The 26614-nt window shown below is 34.6% G+C and overlaps 2 protein-coding genes across 2 annotated transcripts; one reads left to right on the forward strand and one right to left on the reverse strand.

Annotated features, from left to right (window-relative positions):
* Positions 1-13154: 13154 nt before the first annotated feature.
* LOC143617681 (putative sulfate transporter 3.4) lies at positions 13155-21047 on the forward strand (the record flags this gene model as incomplete). The annotated part of the gene is made up of 13 exons (XM_077090161.1): positions 13155-13236; positions 13318-13525; positions 14188-14221; positions 18674-18814; positions 18907-18972; positions 19065-19178; positions 19269-19385; positions 19470-19596; positions 19679-19965; positions 20048-20238; positions 20321-20406; positions 20498-20574; positions 20702-21047. Coding segments are annotated over 13 exons (1674 nt in total), but the record flags the coding sequence as incomplete, so codon positions are not given.
* Positions 21048-21161: 114 nt separating this feature from the next.
* LOC143617683 (uncharacterized) lies at positions 21162-25094 on the reverse strand. The gene is made up of 3 exons (XM_077090163.1): positions 24833-25094; positions 23920-24146; positions 21162-21332 (listed from the first exon to the last, which is right to left on the reverse strand). The coding sequence occupies exons 1-3, from the start codon at positions 25054-25056 to the stop codon at positions 21325-21327; spliced, it is 459 nt and encodes a 152-aa protein (XP_076946278.1). The 5' UTR covers positions 25057-25094; the 3' UTR covers positions 21162-21324.
* Between the last annotated feature and the right edge of the window lie 1520 nt (positions 25095-26614).

Consider the following 26614-nt stretch of genomic DNA (forward strand, 5'->3'; position numbering starts at 1 on the left):
TTTAATGTCGTAATTCTTTGATTCGTCAGACGGTATAATTTTTGCTAGATTGTGTTACATGTTTGTCTTTAATAAAAACCGTGGTTCAATCAAAATATCATTACCATGAATGTTCCTAGGGCTAAGTTTCATAATAATTGTGCTATGAATGTGGGTCACTAGGCATGGTTAAGTTGACCTCTGTTGACGGTTTTGATGAAAACATGGAAAAAAGGTTGACCTAAAAGTCAAAATAGGCATGATGATGAGTATATTCCAGAGGATAAACCTCCACTCAAAAACCCCCTTGTGTTTCACGATGTGTCTCACCTCACCCACTACTCACACATCGACTCTTTTAAGACCAAGCCCAAAAGGGCAACCCCTACTCCCTAATCCCTATCCATTAAAAGTTAGGACACAGTTTTTTCTTCCTTTTTTTTTCATTTGCCAAATATAGTTGTAAAGTTTAACCAAACGAGCAATACTCTAGTGGTACTCTGGTGGTTTTTTTAAGGAGGTCGCCTGCTTAAGTATCGTTCATTATAAAATATTGTGTACGATCCAGTGGTTTTAATATAATGGGCCTTCGAGTGGTGGGTTTCCCCTTAAATAGATGACGGTCCGGGTCACCAACACTAACGTTGTCCGCGATGCGATCACGGGCGTGAGTGGCCTTTTGCCATAGTTATACCCAGGTGGCTACCCGGATTTGTTAGTCCATAAAAAAAAAGTTGTAAGGTCCATAATTTCATGACTCACAAGGTTTACAATTTCATGGGTCGTAATATGATGAATATCGAAACTCCGATAAAAATGAAATTAACTCGTTAATTGTATCATGCACGCAAAATGAGTGTCGAATTCATAAGAAGCACAAGTCTGTTCTTAATATATTTTAATTATAATTAAAAATAGGAGATGTAAGTTTGATTGTAAATTAAAAAGACTAAATAGCCGGAATTCAAATTAACTAAACAGAAGCGAAAGTAGGCCGATGACAAGAAACTGGTAATTTTAAGATTATATTACATCTACACGTTATATAACAATGTCTTTGATATATTGTAGAAAGTTTTAAATATATATAACTTCATCAAGAGGTACTTCATTATAAATAATACTGTGGAAATCTTGAAAATTGGAACACAATTTTATACGGAGTATGTTATTTTACCAGTTTAAAATTCATGTATTACATAAAATAAATACATAAATTTTTTATAAATTTATATACATCCTATTGATGAAATAAATGTATTATATATAATAACGACTTAAAAAAGTAAAAAGGGTGTAAAAATCAATATATAATTGTGTTTCGAAAATACATTAATATTATTATAATTTGATTTTAATTCATTATTTGATTAAAAACAAAAGTTACATAACTAGATTTCAAAGTTCTATATAATAAGAGACGCATTAGGATGCAACACATGGCATGCTAGATTTTTATTTATTAATAATATCATATAATTTGTTTTAAAACATAAATCAACACAATCCTATAGTTATAATAATATTGAATAATTGGATCCTCTCGATGTGGGGGCTATAAGTAAACTCACGTTGAAATCGCGTTTAAAATGAAAGATGGGTGAAGTGTATGATCGAAAAACAAACATGAAGTAATGCCACGATACGACTACATCCATATCCATTGTTGAATATGATTGCTAGTTAATATCACAAAGTTGTCCACTTTCTTTTCGTTTATATGTCAATTTCTTTTGAAGCTTTAATTATTCCGTCTCAAACTTTATTTGATATGTTACCAATAAATGTACCCTACATCTCTTAAAAACCTAGTGATTTTGATTTTACGTTAAAGCTTTAATTATTCCATGACATTAGTGCATTAACCTTAGGGATTGTAAAGGTTGTCACTAGACATGTCCAACGTTTTCTAACATGTTAGTATGTAGGAATTCAAACTGTAGTGCTTTTAAATGTTATGTGGGTCTTTTATCACAATTAGACATAGAGAGATAAAAACTCACACTCCATGTCATGGAAGTATAAACATAGTTTATAACAACCAGTGACGTTATTGTTACTTTCAGACATTTTTAAGTCATTTTCTCTGTCACACGGATGGCCTAGTATGATGATCAACAAACATGTTAACTACACATACGTTAGCTATATAAGTAACTAAGATACGGTTCGTGTGATACACATGTAGTTAAAAAAATATAACAAAAAGTTAAATTTATTAATGTGATTGACCAAAATCTGTAAAGAGACAAAGTAGAAAAGAAATAAATATTTGATTTGTTTGAAATTGAATTTATGTTGATAAATTTGGAAATACGTTACGGTCTTAATTATTTTAACAACTATTTATATCTAACCGATATGAAGTTAAAAAAAATCAAACTATGAAATAATATGTTAAAACAATAATTATTTATAGTAGAGAGTTCTTTATTTTTGTAAACTTCATAAAATTATTGTTAAAACAATAATTATGTGAATATAGTTTGCATGTATCTTATATGTTATATGTAGTAAACTAAGAGTTATTTATATAATAATTTCATAATAATTATATGCATAAGTTATGGAAATTTAAAAGTCAAAATGTTGTTATATATTTTTAGGAGAAATGTCAAGATCATCATATTTAAACATAGTTAAAAGTTAACTTATAAACTTACTATTGTGATATTTAACGAAATTGCATGTATATATATTCTTAATTCACTCATTCAGAATATATTTCAGTAACTTATTTATTGTTATTTCCAAATTTTACATAATTGATTGATTTGATAAAATAGGAAACTGCTCACATGAATTCTACGTGGCATACTATGCGGATGCCCTAAAAGGCTAAAACGATGTTATATGGAAACATCATCTTGGTTTAATAGGATAGTTAGATCATTAGTAACATGAAAACGAATAGAAACTCAGTGTTGTATTTAATATGGTGGGAACACTTTCCCTTTTTAGAAAGTGTAGTTATACATGCCAATTCAAACGAACGGTCGGTCATCAATGCTATCTTGACCACCAATCGCCGCATCCTTGTACTTGCCTTGCTATAAATCAAATCTACAAGAAGGAAATATATTCTCTTGATTTTCACCAAGAAACGGCTCTTCCTTTAGCGTGGGAACTTATGAATCATAGATATTTTTAACGTCTATAATATAAAAGCTTATTCGACCATCTTTCATATGTGATTCCTTCTCCACTTACTCCCTTTGTCTTTCTTGTGTCTTTGAAGTTTTTAAATTCATTTTCTATTTGCTTTAATGTGAGAACGAATCTATGTATTTGACAAGAAATCAATAAAAGTTGGTCGGCTTTTGTTTAATAAATTTAATGAAGAATCAGTTAATAGTTTCTAGATGTTATCGGGTGTGATGAAGTAGTTGGGAGCAACGTTAAACTTGTGTTTTCAATTCATAAGATATTTTAGTCAACATTGTTTCCTTATGTATGCTCATGCAGTCATGTTATGATGTTATAACTAGAACATGTTACTTCAGTACTTCACGAGTATCCATTATAACTAGAAAATGTTACTCGCACTTGTTAATTATTTCATGAACATATAATGTTATGAATGTTCTTAAGGGGGAGAGGGATGCTCCACTAAAATACTCTAATACATTACAATACTCTGTAAATACTCTAATATAGGGACGTTTCTAAAGAGTAACTAGGGGTAGCCTTCGTTAGTTCTCAACTTTCCGCCGGTAAAGCAAATTTATTTATTTTTTTGTAGGTTTTCTTATTTCACTACCACTGGAAAAATATAACGTTCACCCTATTTGTTCAAAGTTCAACCAAATTAAAGCTAAAACCAATTATAGCCCGACCAAAGTTTCAAGTCCAAACCAAATAAAACAATTATTCATTGTTCCTCCGGTCGGACCTCCGCGGCTCCACATTGTAACCAAGTAGCTGATGGCTAGTGACCCCCCCCCCACCCCGTTCATCCTTCACGGTTCGACTTCTACTTGTTCAATTTAAATACACTTCTACTTTTACCTAAAGTAGTAATTGTTAATTTGTTTACATATATTATTAATTTGGAATCTTTTTTATGGACAATTAAATATTTGACTGTTGATTATGGTTTATTGAGTATTTGGATATTGTATATTGGAAACTGTAATTGATTAAGAATTTAGGGTTTATGTCTAAATTGAAATTGATTATGGATTTAGAATTTATGGGTAAACTGAAATTGATTATGAGTTTATGGTTTACATTTTGTTTCTTCTAAAATTAGAGAACGTGAAAGATAAAACGACAATGTCATATTAGCAATTTTTTTAAACGAAAATTTCAATAAAATGATGAATCGGACCCAGAGGACCCACACCAAATTCAAACAAATATATATATATATATATATATATATATATATATATCAAAATTATAATAAGAAGTAGATTTTTCCTAAGAAGTGTAGAAAGTGTGTTTTCACCATTAGATCTAATAAAAAACATCGTACAATAAACACACTTTCCATATCTGCATTCAGATCAACATATCCAACGCACCAGATTACTTCTTAGACACACTTCACTTCTTGTTATAACTCCACCACACACACACACACACACACATATATATAATTTGGTTATTGTAGGAAATACGGCAAAAAAATCATTTACATCATATGAAATACGGAAAAAATAAAATTTTTAAACGTTACCCCTGAGATTTTGGTCTAGACGTGTCACTGCCCAAGCACCCACCAATCCCTTACGCCTTGTTCATGAGTTTTTTAACCAAGGAAAGAAAATGACAGAAGAGGGAAGGATAAGAAAGGGAAGGGAATGGAAGAAAATAGTTTTTAATTATGTGTGTTCTTGAGTTTGAAGGAAATTAGAGGAAAGGAAATGATAAGTATGTTCTTAAGTGGGTAATATTGTAATTTGGTTTTTTATCCTTAGTAATCAGCCAATTTTTTAGAGGATATTTTATTGAGAAAAAACATCAATTTATAGCAAACATTTCTAAGCTTTTGCTAGGATATTTTATTGAGAAAAAACATCCTTTCCTTTCTCTCCTTTTAAAAAACTCAAGAAAATAGTTTTTAACACATGTATAGCAAACATTTCTAAGCTTTTGCTAGGATATTTTATTGAGAAAAAACATCCTTTCCTTTCTCTCCTTTTAAAAAACTCAAGAAAATAGTTTTTAACACATGTATAGCAAACATTTCTAAGCTTTTGCATTGTCCTGGCCCGCATGGTCCCATAAGAATATTGTATTTCCCTGTCAGAACACCAAACGCTCGTTCCATATCTTTTCTTGCCGATTCCTGGGCCTTTTTGAACCTCTATTATGGACGTTGAACGGGAAACAAGTACGCTTTCACAAAAGTCGACCAAGCGGGGCATATCTCGCCATAAGGTAGTATCCCCGTTTGTATAGTCGTCCATTAACATGAAACAAACACTTAGGGGCGGTTCCATTCCTTTCGGTGAAAAAAAAGAGAAGATCGTTGTAGAACCGTGGTGCCATTGTTTGACCCAGGTGGACCAAGAAACGAATGCCAAAACCATAATTTTTTTATGGGGGCTACCGCTTCGACCATAACCGTATGGTATCAGTGATTACCTCTCATATATTGGTCTCGAAATCGCTGGGACAAGCTCTCCAAATGAGATGTGTGTACAATCAAGGATACCCCAACATCCCGGAAAGGTGATGTCTTTCTTTATGTGCTTTGTGCAAAAGTTCAATGTCGTGGCTAGTCGGCCTACGTAAGTACTCGGTGCCGTATAACTCAATCATTGCATTACAAAAAAATTCAAGATATTCACGGGAAGTCCTTTGGGACATACATGTATACTCATCGTATTCGTCCGGAGGATTACTGGTTGCTAGTTGTTAACGTCCGAAGTTACTTTTTGTATCGACGTAAAACTGTTTTCATCCTCCCGTCATAGCCCTCTTGATTCTTGAAACCATTCATAATTCTCTTCTATATACTTGCACAAATTTTAAAAAACAACCACTTTAACATACAGAACCTTTCACGGAAAATGCCTTCATTGTATATCAGATCGTCGACAAAATAATCGTCCATGAGTGCGTCTTGATCGTGTTCACGATCACGCCGCACGAATCGTTTTTTAGATGTAGTTGTGTTAACAACGTTTTTGTCTTCGTGTTGGGTGAGCAAATTGTTGAAAAAAACCAAATTGCTATTGTTCGAACGCCGTAATCAGAGTCGATTGGAGGAACAAACACCTTGATCATGTCACCCGTGCATATTGTATTCGTATTAAATAAATAACTATGAACTTTTTTTGAGAATATTGAGTATGGTGAAAAGAAGATCATAAATGTGTGTAATAAGTTTGAAAAATTATAGTGGTATGTTATGTATTTAAAGGGGGTAAAAGTTTCTTCTTTTTTAACTGAAAAAAATACCGGTCATTTTGACTATTCCAACGGTCATATTGACCACAAGTCATCGGGTACTATTAACAAAAAGGGTTGCCAATTTGGTGGATAAACCTATGGCGGCGGTGCTACCGCTCGCCACGGGTACCCAAAATCGTGATACCAAGGGTGCTCCTTAGACTTGCTTTTATTACACAAAAAAAACTTATAGATTTGTTTTTATTACACAAAAAAAGGTTTGGTTTGGAAGTCAGATTATTGAACTGGGTCAACAAAAGAACGAACTTCAGTTTTTACTTATTGGATTAATCATGTTTATATTGGCTTACTAGGTTACTAACCCGTGTAGTACACGGGTGTAAAATAGGAAATTCGTCACGTAAAGAAATTTGATTATATATTTGAATATTATATTATTCGTCTAGTTATAAAAACAAATAATTTTAACCAACAATATCGCCCGTTCTTGAAAGTAAGTTCATTGAACTTGTCTAAAATCGAAGGATACACAAAGTCTATTAAATCATATAATGAATATAATGAATTGTTAATTAGAAGATCATCGGGAATTTGTACATTCATTTGTCGTCATTTGGACCCCCACCCCCAACATTCCCTTCACATATATCCAATAATTAATTCGCAAATTATTTTATCTCTTCAACATGTAAGGATTGACATCCAACTATGAGCCTCGTGTTTTTTTTATAATTTAAGTACCTTTCACTTTGACAAGATATAGGAAGAACTTATTGAAGTATAATTTAAAATAAACACGAACAAAAATCTATACAATCTAACTATTTATTTAACAAAAGTATCATAAATTTAATATTTACAACTCCCTAAATACTTCCTTTTATACAAGGTTTACACTTTAATTTGTAGTATTTCATTGTTGTCAATGATTAATATAAAAAGGAACAAATTGATTTTTTTAATAGCTAATAGCTAAACACTTGGAAACATCAATTGGCTTATATGACTTGTTTAACGATTCATAGAGCCATAACTTGTATACACTCTAATATTGACTTGAACTTGTTATGGTTTCAACTCAAAATGCTAATAACCCATCTGGTATTATAGTATTTTCCATAATACCTTACCGGAAAACCATAATAGTTCAACATCTCCATTGAATTTTTTATTTTGATATGGAACCTAAAGAGATTATAAAAAAATTATATAATAATTAAATTCAATATAAACAAAAAGGGAAAAGAAAAAAAATTGCTAACGAAATAATGAATAATATGAGAATCGACTATTAGAGTATCAAATTAAACCTTACTGGAAAATAATTAATCCCCCTTACCGGAATTGGCGATGATGGAGATAGTAATCCGAAAGAGAGAGAGAGAGAGAGATTATAATTGTTAAGGTTTTCAATCTTAAGATTTATATAATGTAAATGAGATAATTTAATATGTTTTTGAATTTTAATAATAATTAGAATAATTAATATCATAATTACATTAATAGGTTAATTATGGATTGTTTGACCAGATTGTAAAAATAATTAAATTATTGTAAATTTTAAATTTTAAAATTGGATATCTTTTTAGAAATAATGCATTTTTAATCATGGTACATTTAGACATTATGGAATGTTTGACCAATAAAATTCAAAAGTTTAAAATTTAAAACTGAAAATCCTTTTAAAAATAATAAGTTTCAATCGTATTAATGTTACATTATGAAATGTTTGACCATTGATTTACGAAATATACATTTGAGTTACACTTTAAAGTTTATAAAATATTAAAATGGCATAAAACTTTGAGGACTATGGTTATAAAATGGTGACACAAAATAAACATAACTAAATGTAATTATGATAATAAAACACACACACACACGCACACACACACACATATATATATATATACTTATGAATGATAAAAATAGCACTAATGAAAACAATACAAACCTTATTTCAATATACATCGTTGGATAAATTAACCTTACAATATTCCAAGGCATGCCAAAATGCAATTCGAGTTAGATTTAGATTTAGTGACGATATAAATCATTAAATTCATAACAATATGTAAAGGAAATTTAATATCACAAAACATACTTGTGTACATTTAATTAAATGGTGACCAAATTTTGATTTTTTTGGTTGAAATGTTGATGAAATTTGAATACCTGTATTAAAAAAAATCAACTTCTCCGGGCAATATGCAGTCATTTCGATGGTATAAATCCCTAAAAATTATACACTGACTTATATTATTGTTTGGGCTAATTATACACATAAATATCTTCGGGCTAATTTTTTTAGGAATTTATATACATGTATTGATTATTGTTTGGGCTAACTACCATTTCATCTTGAACAATCATTTCGATGGACCAATCTTCTCCGGGCTTTGAATTGTCATTCAGACGTCAAAGTTTGAGAATACGCACCTTGAGGATACAGTCACTATTAAGGATATCCAATTGTTTCAACATAGTGATGTTTGTTGGCTCCATCTTCCTGGTGGTGGAAAAAAAACATTAATTTATGAAAAATAACACTTTTAACCAAAAAACGAAAAAAAAAAGAATGGTATAAACAACAAAAATATAAACCTTAGAAATCAAGAAAATCGTTTTAGCTCAATTTGGTGTGATAGTGTAAGAATTCTTACGTGAAAGTGAAGTATTTATATATAGTTCATAGTATTGAATTTTGGGAGGAATAAATAAAGAAGGAATATATATACGAAATTAATTAAAAACATAAAATTAGGGTACTTCAATTACATTAAATCATGGATGAAAATTAGGGAATGAGGACTAAGGGATTTTCAAAATTTAAATTACTAAAATGTAATGTTGTTAAATACAAAATAATTAAATTCAAATCTTTAATTCTAGACTATATTTAAACATACGGAACTAACTTTGTAATATGGAAAAATAAGTTACTACTTTTTTTATTTACATTAATATAATTAATCATCAATTCAACAATTATATAATTACCGTATATCTTGAATGATTATCAATTACCGTATATCTAATATCTAAAATTATAATCAATTATGATAATTTAAATTGTGAATCATATGGTTGAAATTAATAAAAATAGTCAACATAATATAATCAATAAGCATTTGAATAATTAAGTAACTGATATAAGCTGTGTAAAAATAACTAAGTAATTTCTTTTTTTATGTATTAACAATAACACAATTTTATTATAATAAACGACAATTTAAAAATTGAGTCATTGATATAACATATGGTAAGTAGTAATAATAATTATAAATTAACATATATTTCAAATTAGAATCAGCCTCATATTTAAAATCTTTGATTGACTAATTTTGAATTAGTCAATCGGTCAAAATCCATATTTATAGTAACCCTTAAGAGTGCTTAATCAAAACCTGAATCAAATGATCAAATGATATATAATAATTTATTAAAATATAGAAATGACGTAATTAAAGAATTCCTTAATCAAATGAAAAATTTATCCCTAATTTATAGAAATTGATTACAGAAATTGATATTTCATAAATATCAAATTACACACAATTATAGTATAGTTAAATCCGTAATCTCTGTATATTATGTTGTTTTATATTGAATCCAATGGATGAAATATCAATTAATTATCTCAAATAAGTTAAACTTGGAAGGAAGTCTGATGATTAAACTGACTTGAGGTAATGTTGATGGTGAGCACCTTCATCGATGGTGGACCGTGAATTTGACATATAAATGAATTGAAGAAAGTGATATGTGGAACAGGATAGAACCATCAATGAGAATGGAGACGTGAAAGAGGAAAATTGATTTGAGTTTCTAGGTTAATTAAGTTATATTAGTTAGATACATAATAATAAAAATAACATAAATAATAAAAATCATAATTAATTAATAAATAAATTGGTTAATCATTATTAAATTAAAGTTAAAAAGAATTATTAAAGAGAATTGATTGTATCTTATTTTAATTTATTTTATTCAAATGAAAATTAGAGAGGTGGTAGATATATATAGAAAGTTTAGGAAACAACCAATAGGAAGAGGTGAAGTTGAGTTAAAGCCTATTGCTTTAATATATATATATATATATATATATATATATATATATATTTAAAAACCGGTATAAATGTAGTTGTACTTACAATTAAAAAAAAGAGAGAAAAATGCTCCAAGTGGCGTTTCAACATTTTACAATTAATTTGAGGGAAAACAAGATTAATTAACCACGTACTTCAGTATATTTCAACTTTGCTTTCATTCTTCACCAAGTATTTATAAAAGTTAATGTCCTAAAACATTTTTGTCAGATACTTTTTAATAGTATACTTAACATGCAAAGTTGAAAAAGTGTGAGGTCGGTTAATCTGGTCTAGCCATCATATAGCTACATTTTATGGCCGTTAAAACTTTTTTTTATGACCTGTAACGAACATAACTTGTTTATATATAGTGAACATATTGTTGTTGCTGTTATTATTATTTAACTTGGATTATGCTACCACAGGGTTGGATGTTTATTATACAAGTAAAAGATGGGCAGGGAATTCTTAATCTTTAATACTGTAAAATATAATAATAATTAAAAATTAAGAAGTTATTTCAAGTACTTTTTAATTTTTATAACTTGTCCACAATAAAATAGCTTTTCTTTTATCTGAATTGTCATATATATATATATATATATATGTATTTAAAGTAGGTGAAATATTTGGCTGGTGCAAGTAGCTTGGTTGACTTAATGCTACTGCCACGGGAACATTCTGTGCACATTCTTGGCTGACAAACACTCGACGGTTACCATTTTTCCCATATTATTTTTCTTTTAGTTTTCTTTTTTTTTTCTTTTAACAACTTCTTTTAGTATTCTTGGCTGACAAGTACACTCGACGGTTACCATTTTTTCCATATTATAAAGTTTATTGATATCATAAAAAGTAAACAGAGCTAAGATATATCAGTGTTCTCTCGTCGGCTTAGCAATATTTATGATCTTTTTACTAAATATATTTAATAATCAGTATCTTCAGAATATATAATGATATAATATTTCTCTTTTTAAAAGAATTAACGTATTACAAGTACATCAAGTAACACTTTAACCAATATAAGTAAATATAAATATTAATATCATTAAAAATCACTATACTTTCTTATACTTTTATAAAAAAAGTCAATCATCTTAATTTTGATATATTAAACTCTCTTAAATTAGTAAACAATACATGAAAAAAATTTACTAGATTCTTAAACTAGTTTTAAGGGCATGTACTAGGAATTATCTCTTTGTCGTTAAAGACTTGCTAACTCTTAAATTAGCTCAAATGAGATGGCCACTTTTCTTTATAAAAATGTTGAATGTGATTAATGAAGGATTGACAATTTAAAAGTTAGTAAGTCACTATAATAATAATAATAAAAAACTTAATAGCAACTCGTAATTTATACAACTTCGGAGATTTTAATATATAAAGTTTAGGTTAATGATTTTTTCATATGCTTTTTACAATTGATGGATTTCAACCAATTGATATACTTTTTACGTACCAATTGATTTTTCATACAAATTAGATATTTTAATATATAAAATTCAGGTAATGATTTTCTCACATACTTTTTACCAATTAATGGACTTTTAAATAATTAAGTTGAGAAACTTTTTCTCTATTATATCAATATTAAATTTAAAATAAAAAAAATACATCCATCGTTCTTGGTGTATACGAGATTTTTAGAAAATTAAGTAGGCACCCACAAAACAATCATGCATAACTTCATAATCTCAATTTAAACAAGCTTTTCTTGTTCTTAGATGCATGCTCTTCATCAAATAATGTGTTGTATCTTTGATTGCGTTAAGAAAACTAAATTAGTTTTCGTCCGGTGATAATGATAAATTCATGTTACGATCATTTTATAGAAGTACAAAGAAAACGTAAAATTGCACAATAAAAACTAAAAAAAATGGTGGTATTTAAATCATTTTTTAAAATTAGTTGCTAGCACTACGACCAATCACTCAAAAATAGCTCGGGTGATAAAGCAGGGTTGCGGATAGTGATTTGGTGATGACTCAAGACCCAAACTTCTACATGATATATAAGCAAGTGTTTCTGCTCTTCCGTATATGCCACATCAGCCTCCCACCCATCTTCCGAATGTATAATGTATAAAATAATCTCATTATAACACTAGCAAAAAAAATATCTCATATACATCTTCTACATGACTACATGTTCAATAACTAACCCCTTATCATGATTAAAAAAATATTATATCTTAACAACTTTTCAAATACAATTTGGAGGGACAAAACTTAGACAGGTGTTTTCTTCCATTTCCTACAGTATCAGACCATCAATTATCAAACCAAATATAACTTCCATTTCCAAAACTACCCCTAAACATCCCACCAAAATTCCAATTCTACCCTCATCACACACCCCTATATAAACCCAAACCCTCACATTCTCTAATTACCACCAACCAAACTCACTCACTCACTCACTCACTCACTCACTCATTCTCTCTTAATTCACCACCTTCTCAGTTATTGAACTAGTTGCCGGTCTCTTACCAACATCATGATAGTTTTAGATCTACATAAATGTATACGTAATTTAAATTTAAAATGAAAAATGAATCTATTTTAATCTATCAGTGAAGTGGATTTGTATCGTTAACAAAATTATTGATCCGAGTTTGGAGTAATTTCACGTGACATTAATTCATAGTAAGGTTATTCACGATAAACGTCTCACAAACAAACAAAAACATTTTTCGAATTTCTAAATGCATGATTTAATAATCTTACTATGTTAAATTTATTTTTGCAGGGAATTAGCTATGCAAAACTAGCAAACTTGCCTCCCATAATCGGGCTATGTGAGTTTCAAATTTATATATTATCTACTTAATTATGGATGTGATTTATTAAAACTAATTGAACTTTTATAAAATGACTAGACTCGAGCTTTGTGCCACCGTTGATCTACTCTGTGCTCGGAAGTTCAAAACATCTAGCAGTAGGGCCTGTGTCAATAACCTCGTTGGTTATGGGAACAATGCTAACCGAAGCAGTTCCATACAATCAAGATCTAGTTCTCTACTTGAAGTTGGCTTTTACTGCAACATTCGTTGCAGGTGTCTTTCAAGCATCTTTAGGACTTCTTAGGTACGTTTTGCATGTTCATCGGTTACTTGTAAAACACGACTTAAAGATCATCTTACACCGTTGAACCAAATGATTATTACTTTATTAGGATCTTTGTGTGTTGTATAAAAAATCTTAACCACCCTTAATTTTTTTTTCTCATTATATGAAAACACAATAAATTAAATAGATAAAGGTACACCTCCTAAATAGGTGCTTCAAAAACACACTTTTTCAATAAAATTTTGGTAAAGATTGGATTCCTTAGTGATGAGAACATGATATGAGCTTTATGGAATGGTACAAAACTTTAATAAGGGAATATCCTTTGAGAACTAATAAAGGTGGCACATGTTTGCAAATAAAGTGTCGCTTATACAAATATATTTTCTTCTTGTGCGTTATTGACTTCACTATTTCTTTACAAATTAAAAATTCATTAGCAGTGGGAAATAATTCAAACAGTTGAAGCGAATTCATATAGCAGGAATTAAAAATTATTTTTCTTGTAACATGAGCCTTAAATTATCGTCGTAAGTAGTTGAAGCGAATGTAAAAATATCTTTTGACCCAGTTGAAAAGTTCTAGTTCCATTACCGGTGCTTTTGTAGCTGGATTTAACACAGATAGAAATAACAGTTAACTGCAAATGCTATAATACTTGCATTTTACATGTTTTACAGATTAGGGTTCGTGATAGATTTCTTATCTGAAGACGTAATCTGCCCGGGGTCGATTAGTGTTTCTTCTCCTTCTCCGCAGCAACGGCGGAGAGCCTCCTGTTCTCCTCCCGGACATCCCGTGCCTGAGCTACTTCTTGGATACGAGCTGCTTTTAACTTGTCGTTTTCACGACAAAGCAGCTCGACGCGCGGCTGCATCCGGGCAAGGAGAATTCGAAGCTCGTTTGTCAGCCTACCCTTCTGGTAGCTTGACATAGCTTCTCCCAGTGCACCACTGGGGGCGGCGTGGCGCGCCCACTCGACGCAGTCCACAGCCGTCCGAAGGGTGGTTCCCCGGCGGATGTTCCACCGCGGAACAAACACCTCATTCGAATCCGACACTGCAAAAACAAAAAGCAGTTAGGAAAAGATGATAAAAAAAAAAAAACATAACAGGCCAAAATAACCCTACGCACCTGTAGGGTCGACGACAGGCCTGTAGCCGCCAAACCCATCACCCGAACCTAACGGATATCCATCCAAGAGGTCAGGCAGATGGGAAGGAGGCAGAGATTGGCTAGACGCCCCAACCCCAAACATACCTGCTGAACCGGCCGGGGGCGAGGTGGTCGCCGGTGCCGGAGGCGCGGTTGAAGCCGCCGTCGTAGGAACCAACAGAGGTGAACTCACCGGAGGTGAACTCACAACCGTGGTCGCCGCTGCGGAAGAGCCCGCAGAAAAACTCACCGCCGGCCCAGTGAAGGAATCAGTGAATATGGCACTGACAGCCGGCGGAGACGACGTCACATTTGGAACAGTTGCCTCAACCGAGTGAGCAACTGAACCAACACGTGAAGCAGGCGCAGCCGCCTGGGTCATCGCCTCGGGTAGGTTGACCAAACCTACCGTCATGGGTCCAGAAGTGCTCCTCCCCGCTCCACCTTGGAATGCGGTTGCATCCACGCCTGCATGAAGACAACATATTTAAATATAATGGCGGAAAGATATGAAGTTTAAGTTAAAGTTTACACTTACGAGTCCTCTTGAGCTTGAAGGTGCGAATAGGCGGGGACGAACCCGATGGAGCCGGCCTCTTCACGCCGGTCACCGTCGTTGTACTAGGCTGCCCGGAGGTGACAGCTGTCTCAACCTCCGGAACAGTGGTCTCATCACCACCAGGGTTCCCCGCCACCTCTTCACTCTCGGTCTCCGACTCTGACCGATTCCCCTGATCGGCAGTGGAGGCAACCTTCGCCTTGCCCTTCCCGCCGGCAGCCTTCTTCTTCCTCGCCAAGAAAGGACCATCTGCGGATTCCTCATCAGAAGATGACAAAATTAGAGGAATTCCCGCAGAGGTTTGAGCATTGAGAGGGCGAGGGTCAAAAAGTTCTTTACCTGGCCGCCTGGCGCTCAGTATCTCGTGGCCTGGCGGGTAGACCTCCACGAACCGATCCGCCGTTTGCTCAAGGATGGGCAACTCGTTCTCATCTAGAGCACGAGTACCCATCCGAGCGGGACCATCACTCTCCCGCGGCTGCAGGAGAGACTGCAAGTCGTTTCCCTCTGAAAACAAAAAGAAAAAACGGTTAGAACAAAAACCCTAAATTAACGGATAATATGAAGCATACCGTAAGGAACAGAGTTCAAACCGTATTCGAGGACGATGGGAATCTGTGACGCCTCCTTCCACACCCGGCTCATCCCGAGCATCACCATCCCGGACTCCGCAAAGCGGTAAACCGGAGACTGGATCCGGGAAACTTTGGAGAACCATTCCGCCACCTGGTAGTTGGAGGCGTGAAGGTTCGGGAGAGCTCTCCCGTTCTTGAACGTCATCGCTATGGGGACGACGCGAGCGGAGATATAGAAGAACTCCCGCTTCCAAGATCGAAGACTGCGCTCGGTAGCGCAGATCTTCAAACCCTTGATCCGATTGACCAAGGTATACCACCCCTGGATGCACCTGCAGGAATAGAAGGTCATCAGGCGGTCAACATGGGGCTCCACACCCAGAATGAGACACACCCACTCGAAATGGCGGATCTTGGCGATCGCCATTGGGTGTACCTCAGTCAGATGCACACCGTGTCTCTCCAGAACACGGTATACAAACTTCGTCAATGGGAACCTGAGATTCCCATAGACGAAGAATGCAGCGTACACCCCTATCTTGCCCTTGGGGGCATCGTACACCGTCTGATGAGGTGCAGGAAACTCAGGCTCGAAAGGCTCGAGCATGAACTTCCTGACGACGTACTGATAAAGGTCGACCGGAAGAGCACACTGGCACTCGCCAGCAGTACTCTTGTCATCCTTGTCCGACGTGGACGACGGATTCTCGAAGTATACATCGGACTCCTCGACAGTAACCTCAGGATCATGAGAAGACATGTTTGGGATGTAAACAAGAACGATTTCAGGAGAATGCTCGACAGAAAAGTTAGAGTATTCGCCGGAAATCGTTTAGAAGAAGAAGAGAGGTGAAACTGTGAGTTGAGATGCAACCACTCCTCCCTTTATATACTCATCGCAATGAATGCGATGAATTTAATGCGGAAGAGAGAGGAAAACGCTGGTGCAATGAAACTATGACACGTGGAAAAAGCAAGCTGGCAACAGCTGTTGACAGGACGCGTGCCGTAAACTTCGCGGCCACGCGCCCAAAAACTCGCGCCCACGCGCCTGAAAAAGCGTCTGGAATGACCATATACTGTCACGTCGTCATAACTTCCTGCACGTCCTGACACTGTCAGAAGAAACCGTCGGACGACGTTTCAACAGTTTGGACTGTTCTTATCCTTTCACCAACTCTTCGAATTTCAAAAAGATTCAAAAGTTAGCGGGACTATACCCCTTACCTTGGCAACCAAGTAACTATAAGACAGGTGCGAGTACAGTGTTAAGGCAAAACCCTTCACATACTTAGCACCTGCAGGGAATTGAAGCCAGGAATACCTTGGAAGTAAAGTAACTATAAGACGAGTGCGGGTACAGTGTCAAGGCGAAACCCTTCACATACCTAGCACTCCGCAGGGAATTGAAACCAAGAAGGATCTTCTGGGCCATGCTTGCGGAAACGGGAATAACATCCCCGCATAGCGGGAACGTCGAGAACTAGATTGTTTGAAGCTCCAAGATGGAATTGGTTGTTTTAACATAATTGATCACTATGTTCAAAACTACCAAAACCTCATGGAGAATCTATACAAGTGGAACTCAACGCTCCTGACTTGCGAGGAGGTTACAGACCTACCCGCATCATACCCAAATATCAAGCAGAAAAGTCGGGAATTTCTGCACGTGACATTAGGACTTCCGCGGGAAGAATCCCCATGGAAAACCTTAAAACTAAACCCTTTTCAAAACCCTTTGCTTAAGTCCAAAAGTTCACCTCACTTATTAACAATTCATGAGAAGAACATTGGACTGGGGGGACTTGAAGAGGTAGGTCCCAGCAGAGCCTAGTTGGACCCGCAAGACTCACCTCAAAGAGGGACGTCTGCGCAGTTGAACCCGCAAGACTCACCTTCAACAGGGACGTCTGCGCAAAGGCTAAACTTGCAAGACTCACCTTGAAGAGACGTCTGCGCAGAAACCAACTGGATCCGCAGGACCCACCATGCTCAGAGACGTGACGTCCTTACGCGCAGTACGCAAGCTGTTCCCGCAGGAAAAGCCTCCCAATGGTCGACGTACTCCGCCTGTTCCCGCAGCAACGGATACTAGCCATCAGGGAAGGCTACCCACGCAGCAAGGCTACACGCACAAGGCACTTAACTCTTAAATAATTCAGTAATGTCACCTGAAGAAGGAATGAGCAAGCCGGGAACACTCCCGCACAAAGCCGGGAACACTCCCGCACAAATGAGCCAGTCCGTACGATACTGGAGGATCTTTTGTACTGTACCTGACGAGGTATGGACAAAAGATCTGACCAAAGATACGACAGCTCACTGACAACAGTATGACGAGCAACACGCTCTTGTACTGTATGTCACTATCAGCCGCTGCCTACTCACCAACCTGTCGGAGGACGTGCATAGCCTGCAGTTGGTGGAACAGGAATAGTACACAGCCGGCCTGGTCAATATCAGGCGCTGCCTACCCACCAACCACCAGCATGGCACGTGCGTAGCCCGCAGTTGGCAGAACAGGAATACTATTCAGCCGGCCGTACCTGCTTGGAAACCTACCTTCGGCTATAAATACTCCAACACCTTGGAATGGTATGGACATTACATTACATTACCTTATCACATCTTATCTTTTCTAGCAATCTCTTAATATACACTTATATTCAAGAGCAATCTAGTCTGATTCTCACGCCGGAGGGTGGTCACAAGGAGGTACCCCCCCCCCCTTCTAAGTGACGAGCTCATGGTGTCTGTTTTGCAGGTCACCAGAAAAACCATCTTTGCCGGACATAACCCCTTGTGGGAAACATCTATTTAACCCCCAGATTATCCGTAATCTGCCCGGGGTCGATTAGTGTTTCTTCATTATCAAAGGCAACCCTTGTTGGATTCATGGCTGGGGCAGCGGTTATTGTATCTTTACAACAACTAAAAGGGCTACTCGGGATTGTTCATTTCACAACTAAAATGCAAATAATCCCCGTTTTAACGTCTACCTTTCAGCACGAAAATGAGGTATGCATCATACCGTTAGCGATGATATATTTAGAATTTTAATTTGATTTATTAAATTATTTGTTTTCTAAGCTTGTCTTGTATTTGTGCAGTGGTCTTGGCAAACAATTGTGATGGGCTTTTGCTTTTTGGCCTTTTTACTGGCTACAAGACATGTTGTAAGCATACAAACCAAACCATAATAACCGAAAAACGGAAAATATTAAGGTACTAGCAGCTAATGCATGTAAGGTACAACCGATCAATGCAGGGTATGCGAAAACCAAAGCTTTTCTGGGTATCTGCAGCAGCTCCATTGGCATCAGTCATCCTCTCCACCCTTTTAGTCACTCTTTTCAGATCAAAGCTTCATGGCATCGCAACTGCAAGTTTAACTTAAGTCCTTAAAGTTTCATGCTTAAGCAGTTTAACCCCTCATGTTTTTAATATTATGAAAATCATTGTTTAACAACAGATTGGTCACCTGGAAAAAGGCTTGAATCCACCATCATCAAACATGCTGTATTTTCATGGCCAGTATCTAGGTGTGGCTATCAAAACCGGGATAATTACAGGAATATTATCGCTCACAGTATGCTTCAAGCATTGTTAGTTTTTACAGTACAAGTCAGTGATGCATTGGAAACTGACTATGTTCTATATATATAACTCACAGGAAGGGATTGCAGTAGGAAGAACATTTGCTGCTTTGAATGATTACCAAGTTGATGGCAACAAAGAAATGATAGCCATCGGTCTTATGAACATGGCTGGTTCTTGTTCATCCTGCTATGTCACTACAGGTAATTATCCTAATATAATTTTTTTATATTTTTTTTCAAACTTGTATATAATATTTATGTTTACTAAACTTATTTTATGCAGGCTCGTTTTCTCGATCTGCTGTGAATGCCAATGCTGGGGCTAAAACCGTGGTGTCAAACATAATAATGGCCTCAACGGTGCTTGTAACACTCCTGTTCTTGATGCCTCTTTTTCACTACACACCAAACCTAATTTTGGCGGCAATTATTATAACCGCTGTGGTGGGATTAATCGATTACCAGAGTGCAATTAAACTTTGGAAAGTTGATAAACTTGATTTTCTGGCTTGTTTATCTTCGTTTCTTGGTGTTCTCATGATTTCAGTCCCAATCGGTCTTGCAATCGCGGTAAACTTTCATACATAACTTCTTTGTTTTCTTTGAGAAAACGCATAACTGTTTTGTCTAACATTGTCTTTGTTTGTCATAGGTTGGGGTTTCGGTTTTCAAGATTCTGTTACATGTCACAAGACCAAACACAGGTGTTTTAGGAAACATCCCCGGAACTCAGATTTACCAAAATGTGAATAGATACAGAGAAGCAAAAAGAGTTCCTTCTTTTGCAATATTAGGAATCGAGGCCCCTATCTACTTTGCAAACTCAACTTATCTACAAGAGAGGTACGGTGTGCAACTGTTAATGCAGAAGGTACGAGTTGGAAATGCATCACAGGTTGCTGAAAGTTGATTTTTTCTGTTGCAGGATATTGAGATGGATTAGGGAAGAGGAAGAGTGGTTAGCAGCCAATAATGGTAGTTCATTGAAATGTGTAATTATAGACATGACCGGTAAGTTGTAACTTTTTTTTTCACTCTTGCTCGTTTCATATGCTTTTATCCTGCATGATCTAAGTACATATTTTTCGGGCAAAATTTGCAGCTGTTACCGGCATTGACACAAGTGGTCTTGCAATGATGAAAGAGCTTAAAAAGATGCTAGAAAAACGTTCGCTTCAGGTTAGTTTTTAAAAATTCATACCCCTAACAGACATGATCAATTAGTAATACTATTAAGTTTTAAGAGATCTGACCTAAATGGTTTACAATAGAGGATAACATATGTTCGTTTGTAATGAAAATGCAGTTAGTGTTGGCAAACCCAGGAGGGAGTGTGATGGAAAAGTTACATCAATCAAACATATTGGATTCATTCGGGTTGGAAGGTGTGTACCTGACGGTCAATGAAGCCGTGGCAGACATATCATCATCATGGAAATCACAGCCATGAACATGAAGAGAGTAGCAGAAAGTCTAAGATCATCGAATCAGTTTCTTTAATTTTAATTTGCAGAATAGGAAGAGAGGGTGTAAACCCAGTGAGTCGGTGCTTAATGCTAAAGTAGCACGTAAAAGTCACAAGCTATAAGCTTTTTTCTATGATAAAAAATTATCTTAACATTTACTTGGGTCGATCTCAGTTATGTTTGATCTCAATCCAGTTAAAAAGAAAAAAAAATAGCTAAAAAGAGAATTGAGTCAACAAGGTCAAAGACGTCAAACAGGTTGAAAATAATCTATAGCTGACTTTCGATATGCGTTGATAAACCATACTTTGCACATTAGACCAAACTGGAAACAAGCATCAGATTATGAATTAAATTTGTCTCTATACCAAAATTACACCTATTCTTTAACCAAAAACCTATGCATTCATCCCGCGACTACACTAAATCCTACTTCATGCTATCACGAGCTTGTTTTCGTCTGTCAACCACCTGCATGACAAATACCATCAAAACTTATTATGCTTGTTTGTATGTAACTGCAGTATATGAAAAGAATATTATTTTACTAGAGGCAGGAAGCTGGGCAGTGTGGGTGGGTAACTGGCACAACAGGTTTGGTTGAAACGAGTCATTTTTAGGTACGGGCTGGAAAGAATTAAATTTAGAAACAAACTTTTCCCCTTTTAGCTAAACTTTGATTTGACCCGTTTAACCCATTTCAGATAAAACAAAACTCAAATCAATCATTTCAATAGTAAAATAGTCGGAGATTCTGCCTAGATATTTTACACCCACAAAGCACAAAGAAAGATTATTAACAACAGGGACAAAAGAATAAAACCAAAAGTAGAAGACAATAGCCTTTGAAAATTTTGAAAAATTCTTCCAAATTAATGAGGATCTATTCTTAAAGCAACCAATTATCTTTGCATCTTTCTCTATAAACTAAGTTAACTTTCCATATACACAATTTGCCTTTGATCAAGAGGCACAACCAGTCACGTGTTACACCAATTTAACAACAGAACAAATTTCCACTACATATTTATTTATTTTCGTATATCTTAGCTTTTCTTTTCTATAAAATACTTTGCAGACTAAACCACAATCAGTAAGATTCAAGTTTATGATTATCTTATCTTCTAGATGAGTATTAGATTTCGTCTTATGACTATTAGCTCAAATTAGAAATGGGAATTATTTTATGATTATCTTGTTTTCTAGATGAGTATAGGTTTGGTTTCATGACCATTAGCTCAGATTAGGATAGATTGGAAATTATAGAGGTTTTATATTCTGTTTCAATATCTATATAATCACTTGTTTTGATCATTAATCCAGAGAACACAATATTTAGTTTTTCTCAAGTTTCAATACAAAAACAACTACGGATATCATATAAGGGGGTGTCTGGGATTGCATATTTTCATCAGCTTATAAACTTTTTGAAAAGTAATAAGGTGTTTGTGATTGCTTATACTATGAGAAGAAAAGTTCCATAAGTTACACTTTTGTAACTTAACTTATTGAAAAGTTATAAGGAGGTAAAATAAGGAATCCCAAACACCCCCTAAGTACTCCTATATTCTTTTCCTCCACTTTGTGGTGCCCCGTATTAATTGCATTACTTTCTTTATGGCATATATTCAAGTTATTCACCCACCGTCATCTTGCAATAAATTAATGGTAATCTTCGGGCATACAGTTAGCCAGATACTTTTTAGTTCGGAAATTGGTTTGAGAAATAAAAAATTGGGTAACTCAAATAAGGTTAACTGCAAATTTCAATCCATTTTTATAGGGGCTAGGGCCCGACTTGTCATGGAAGGCTCAGAGAAAAGTGACAAAGATAGGGCCTAGGGGTGTTGATAGGGTTTAAAGTAGTTCGGGTTTTTTGTGTATGATAATGTATCCAGTAACCGATCTAAATCGCTATCGGGTTGTCTGGTTATCAGGTTTGCCGGGCCTGGTTATTAACGTATTTCGAGTTTGGTCAGGCTTGATAGTAAATTAGTAACAAACCATTATAGTTACCTTTTTTAAGAGTTGTTAATAAACTTTTGTTATCAATTTTTTTTAAAATATATATTAACAGTTTAGTTATCAAATTTTTTATTTATTAATAAATCTGTTCTCTGTCCAAATTCGAACTACCCGAGTAACACGGCCCAATGAACCTGAGAAGGGATACAATAATTTAAAAAAAACCCAAACCAAACTACTTGAAACACACACAACGCCCCTAGGGGTGGTTCAAATGAGACCGCCAAATAAATATACACCTGCTCAGGGGCTGTGGACCGAACCAGACCAAACCGGTAGGAACTGGACTGACCATTAGTCAAAATACCAAGCCCCTGAACCGAACCGAACCAAAGCGTTTTATCAAATGCGGCTGTCGATTAACGTTAGTTCGGTCAGTCGGTTATCTGAGTACCAAAACCGAAATTTGGACTTATGGTAACCTTATATTGATGTTAAAGTTAAACTAAAAAATTCTTGCAAATGTTGTACAACCTGAGTGAAGTCAAGATTATGTGTGTATTTTTCACTAATTAAGATAATCAGAAATAAATTCAAATAGCTTACGATCATTATCTTAACATCTTAGATACCAAAACCTAATATATCATTATCATATCTACCAAATGCGGAACATTATTCCTTTATTAAAAATGAAAGAAATGAAGAAAGGCGGTACACGATGATCCAACATCCATAACATCAATATTGTAGATGTAATATTCACCGTTAATAAAACATGTAAGATGAAGTAAGTGTTCTTCAAATATTTTGAATAGACCAAACATTGACATTTCATCAACAATATTTTTTTTACAAAAAATTGCAGGCATGTTCGTATACATACGTGGGTAGACTATAAAGTAGTTTTAATATATGTGTGACCTTACTAACAATAGTTGAATACTTAGGTGGCCTTTACATATACATTATCCCAAAAAAACATAGATTTCATGCAAGGAATACAGCAACATACATTCAAGAAAGGAAAACAGTAAACAAAAAACAGATGATAAAAATCACCAAGAAATGTAAATTTAAGAAACTCACTTACTTGATCTGAGTCTTGAAATGGGAATTTCTCGTACTTCACGTTTAATACATAAATATTCTCCCAGCAAAGCCATTATTGCCAATCCAGTACCGTTGACAACCCACCATGTTATTGATGAAGGCCAACCACCATATAAGACGCATATGCTTAAATGGATTATGTAAAGTGTGGCTGAAAAATCTAGACACTTTTTTGCTCTTTTGATCCAATAAAGCAAAAACCCAGCTCTGTTAAACATTCAAAAGGTCAAAGGTTGCTTGAACAGGATTCAAATTTCTTGTTATGATTTCATGTAATGATTTGAATAGCAAAATAAGAAAATTTGCATGATACAGAAACTAGCTACAAACGATTCCCTAAAATTAGCAACCAACCATAAATGATTTTACTTGTATATTGCAGAGCGGCGCTGGATAATGCCAAATGCTTGTGCAGAACAAAAAACGAGTCATTTGTTGCCTAACATATATAACTTAGTTGTTAAAATCAGAAAATGTGTAAAGCTTGTTTCTAATAGTTTGCCCAACAAAATGCATATACAAATCAATCATATAGTCTTTCTCTTCCTAACTTGAGAGTACTTATAAGTTACACCTATGGCAAAATTACTACATCAGGTAACGTATAATACAATACCTTCTTATTTAAGGCTTAGAAGCAGAGATAATACGCCACATCATCACAATAATTGAGCTGAATCAGTATTGCATAAATCAATAATTATCGCACGTTCAATATTAAAACAATAGAGATCATACGGTATCAAGCATTATCAAAACCAGTTTATATTTTCCTTATACCAATAACAATAGCAGACTTATCAAAATAATATGATTAGTTCTAGCAAATTCAGATAATACTACAGCTCAGCATCAACATTAATGATCAAATTAAGCACAAATGAGACTGTTACCCTGCAATGGAACTGAGAACAAACAAGGCAATAACGCAGCAGCCGGTAACGGTAGAGAGAGTGACGGTTGCATAGTCAAAGAAGTACACAAGGCTCAACCTGGAAACCCTAGGTCCTATAAGTACAGTCATGAAGAGTCCCAGTGTGAGGTAATACAGGCACTGAATGCATACAATTTGAGCTACAATCTGCCATGGATCCCATACTGATTTGCCGTAGAACATGATTACGACCTCCGATTGAAGCTTGAACCGATCACTAGATATAATATATATATATATATATATATATATATATATATATATATATATATATATATATAATCAATCATGGATCGGAAGAACCCTAGGAAGTGTAGTTATCAATGATACTGTTAAGTTGTTCATTGCAATACATTACATTACATTACATTACATTACACACAAGGTATGTCATTGAAATATATATATTTATACACCGCTAGTATAAGTTGTTTTTTAATTATAAATTATTTCTTAAAAAAACAAAAACCGATACTAATTTTTATTATATTTCTATTTTAATTTTCATATCAATTATTTAGTGAGATTAAACTTTAATTTAATGAAATGTTATAACCAGATGTTTGGTGAGATTCATATCCGTGAATTCAAATAAAATACATGAGAAGTCTTTATTTACAAATAAAACAATGTGTTAGATTGAGAGAATATAAGGAGGTTTCGTTTATATATATATATATATATATATATATATATATATTTAAGATTAAGATTTATACATGTAGATATTGGTAATCTATTAACGAGGCGTCGAGATACAAACGTGACTACACGCAACTTTCTCTAGAACGAAATGAATATGTTTTTCGGTATGTTTAGTGTATTGATGTTGGATGAGTTTTATGAGAGAGATATTGCATTAACGGTGTAAAGATAAACCGAATCAGTCTTGTGTACAGGATAATGGAGATCTAAAACAAGGTTACACGTTTAATTGAACTTAAATATGATATTTGCAACTCATCTAAGTAAGGTGTCGTTTCGTGAACCAAGAAAAACATATGACCTAAAGCTAAGTGTCTGCTATTGAGAACCACTACAATCATTGTCAACCTAGCCTTCCTCTTTATTCACTATGTTGGAAGTAATTTCAGACTCCAAGTCACAAGTCGGTGAACTTGAGGGACTAATATTGACAAGCTGGTCATAATTGGTGGTGTTTCCTAATTACGTTATGTTTCCTAATTGTATTGTAATTATAATAGGTTATGTCTTTGATAGCAAGTTAGGTTACTCTATATAAACATGTCATGGCTAGACATTATAGGGTGTGATGTGAGATGCAACCGAGTTAGGGTTCATCTTAGAGACACACACGAGATGTAACCGAGTTAGGGTTCATCTAAGGTGAGGTTGGTGTAACCGAGTTAGGGTTCATCAAGGGTCGAACCGAGTTAGGGTTTGATAGGTTTGTAATCAGTTTTTAGAGTTAGATTTTCTAATTAATATAAACGAGAGTTATTCGTTTAATTCGTGTGTTGATTATCGATACGGGACTTGAATTGGTATCAGAGCGGTTAAGCTCTTGGTGTCTTATCGATCAAAGTCGTGATTGATAAGGAGGAGACCGAAGCCATCGATTAAAGTCGTGATCGATTTGGAAAATCACGTTCACGTTTTGCTACTTGGATTTTTGCAGCTTGAGAGTTGGTATTAATTCACGGTGAATTAATATAGACGCACGTTGACTTTCGAGAAGAAGTATTTAACTAATTAAAAGGTGAAGAAACTCCCAAGGCCT

The sequence above is a fragment of the Bidens hawaiensis genome, unplaced genomic scaffold (assembly GCF_021521415.1).
Source record: "Bidens hawaiensis isolate Kalapana, Puna unplaced genomic scaffold, B.hawaiensis_p1.1 tig00056940_1, whole genome shotgun sequence".
NCBI classification, from domain to species: domain Eukaryota; kingdom Viridiplantae; phylum Streptophyta; class Magnoliopsida; order Asterales; family Asteraceae; genus Bidens; species Bidens hawaiensis.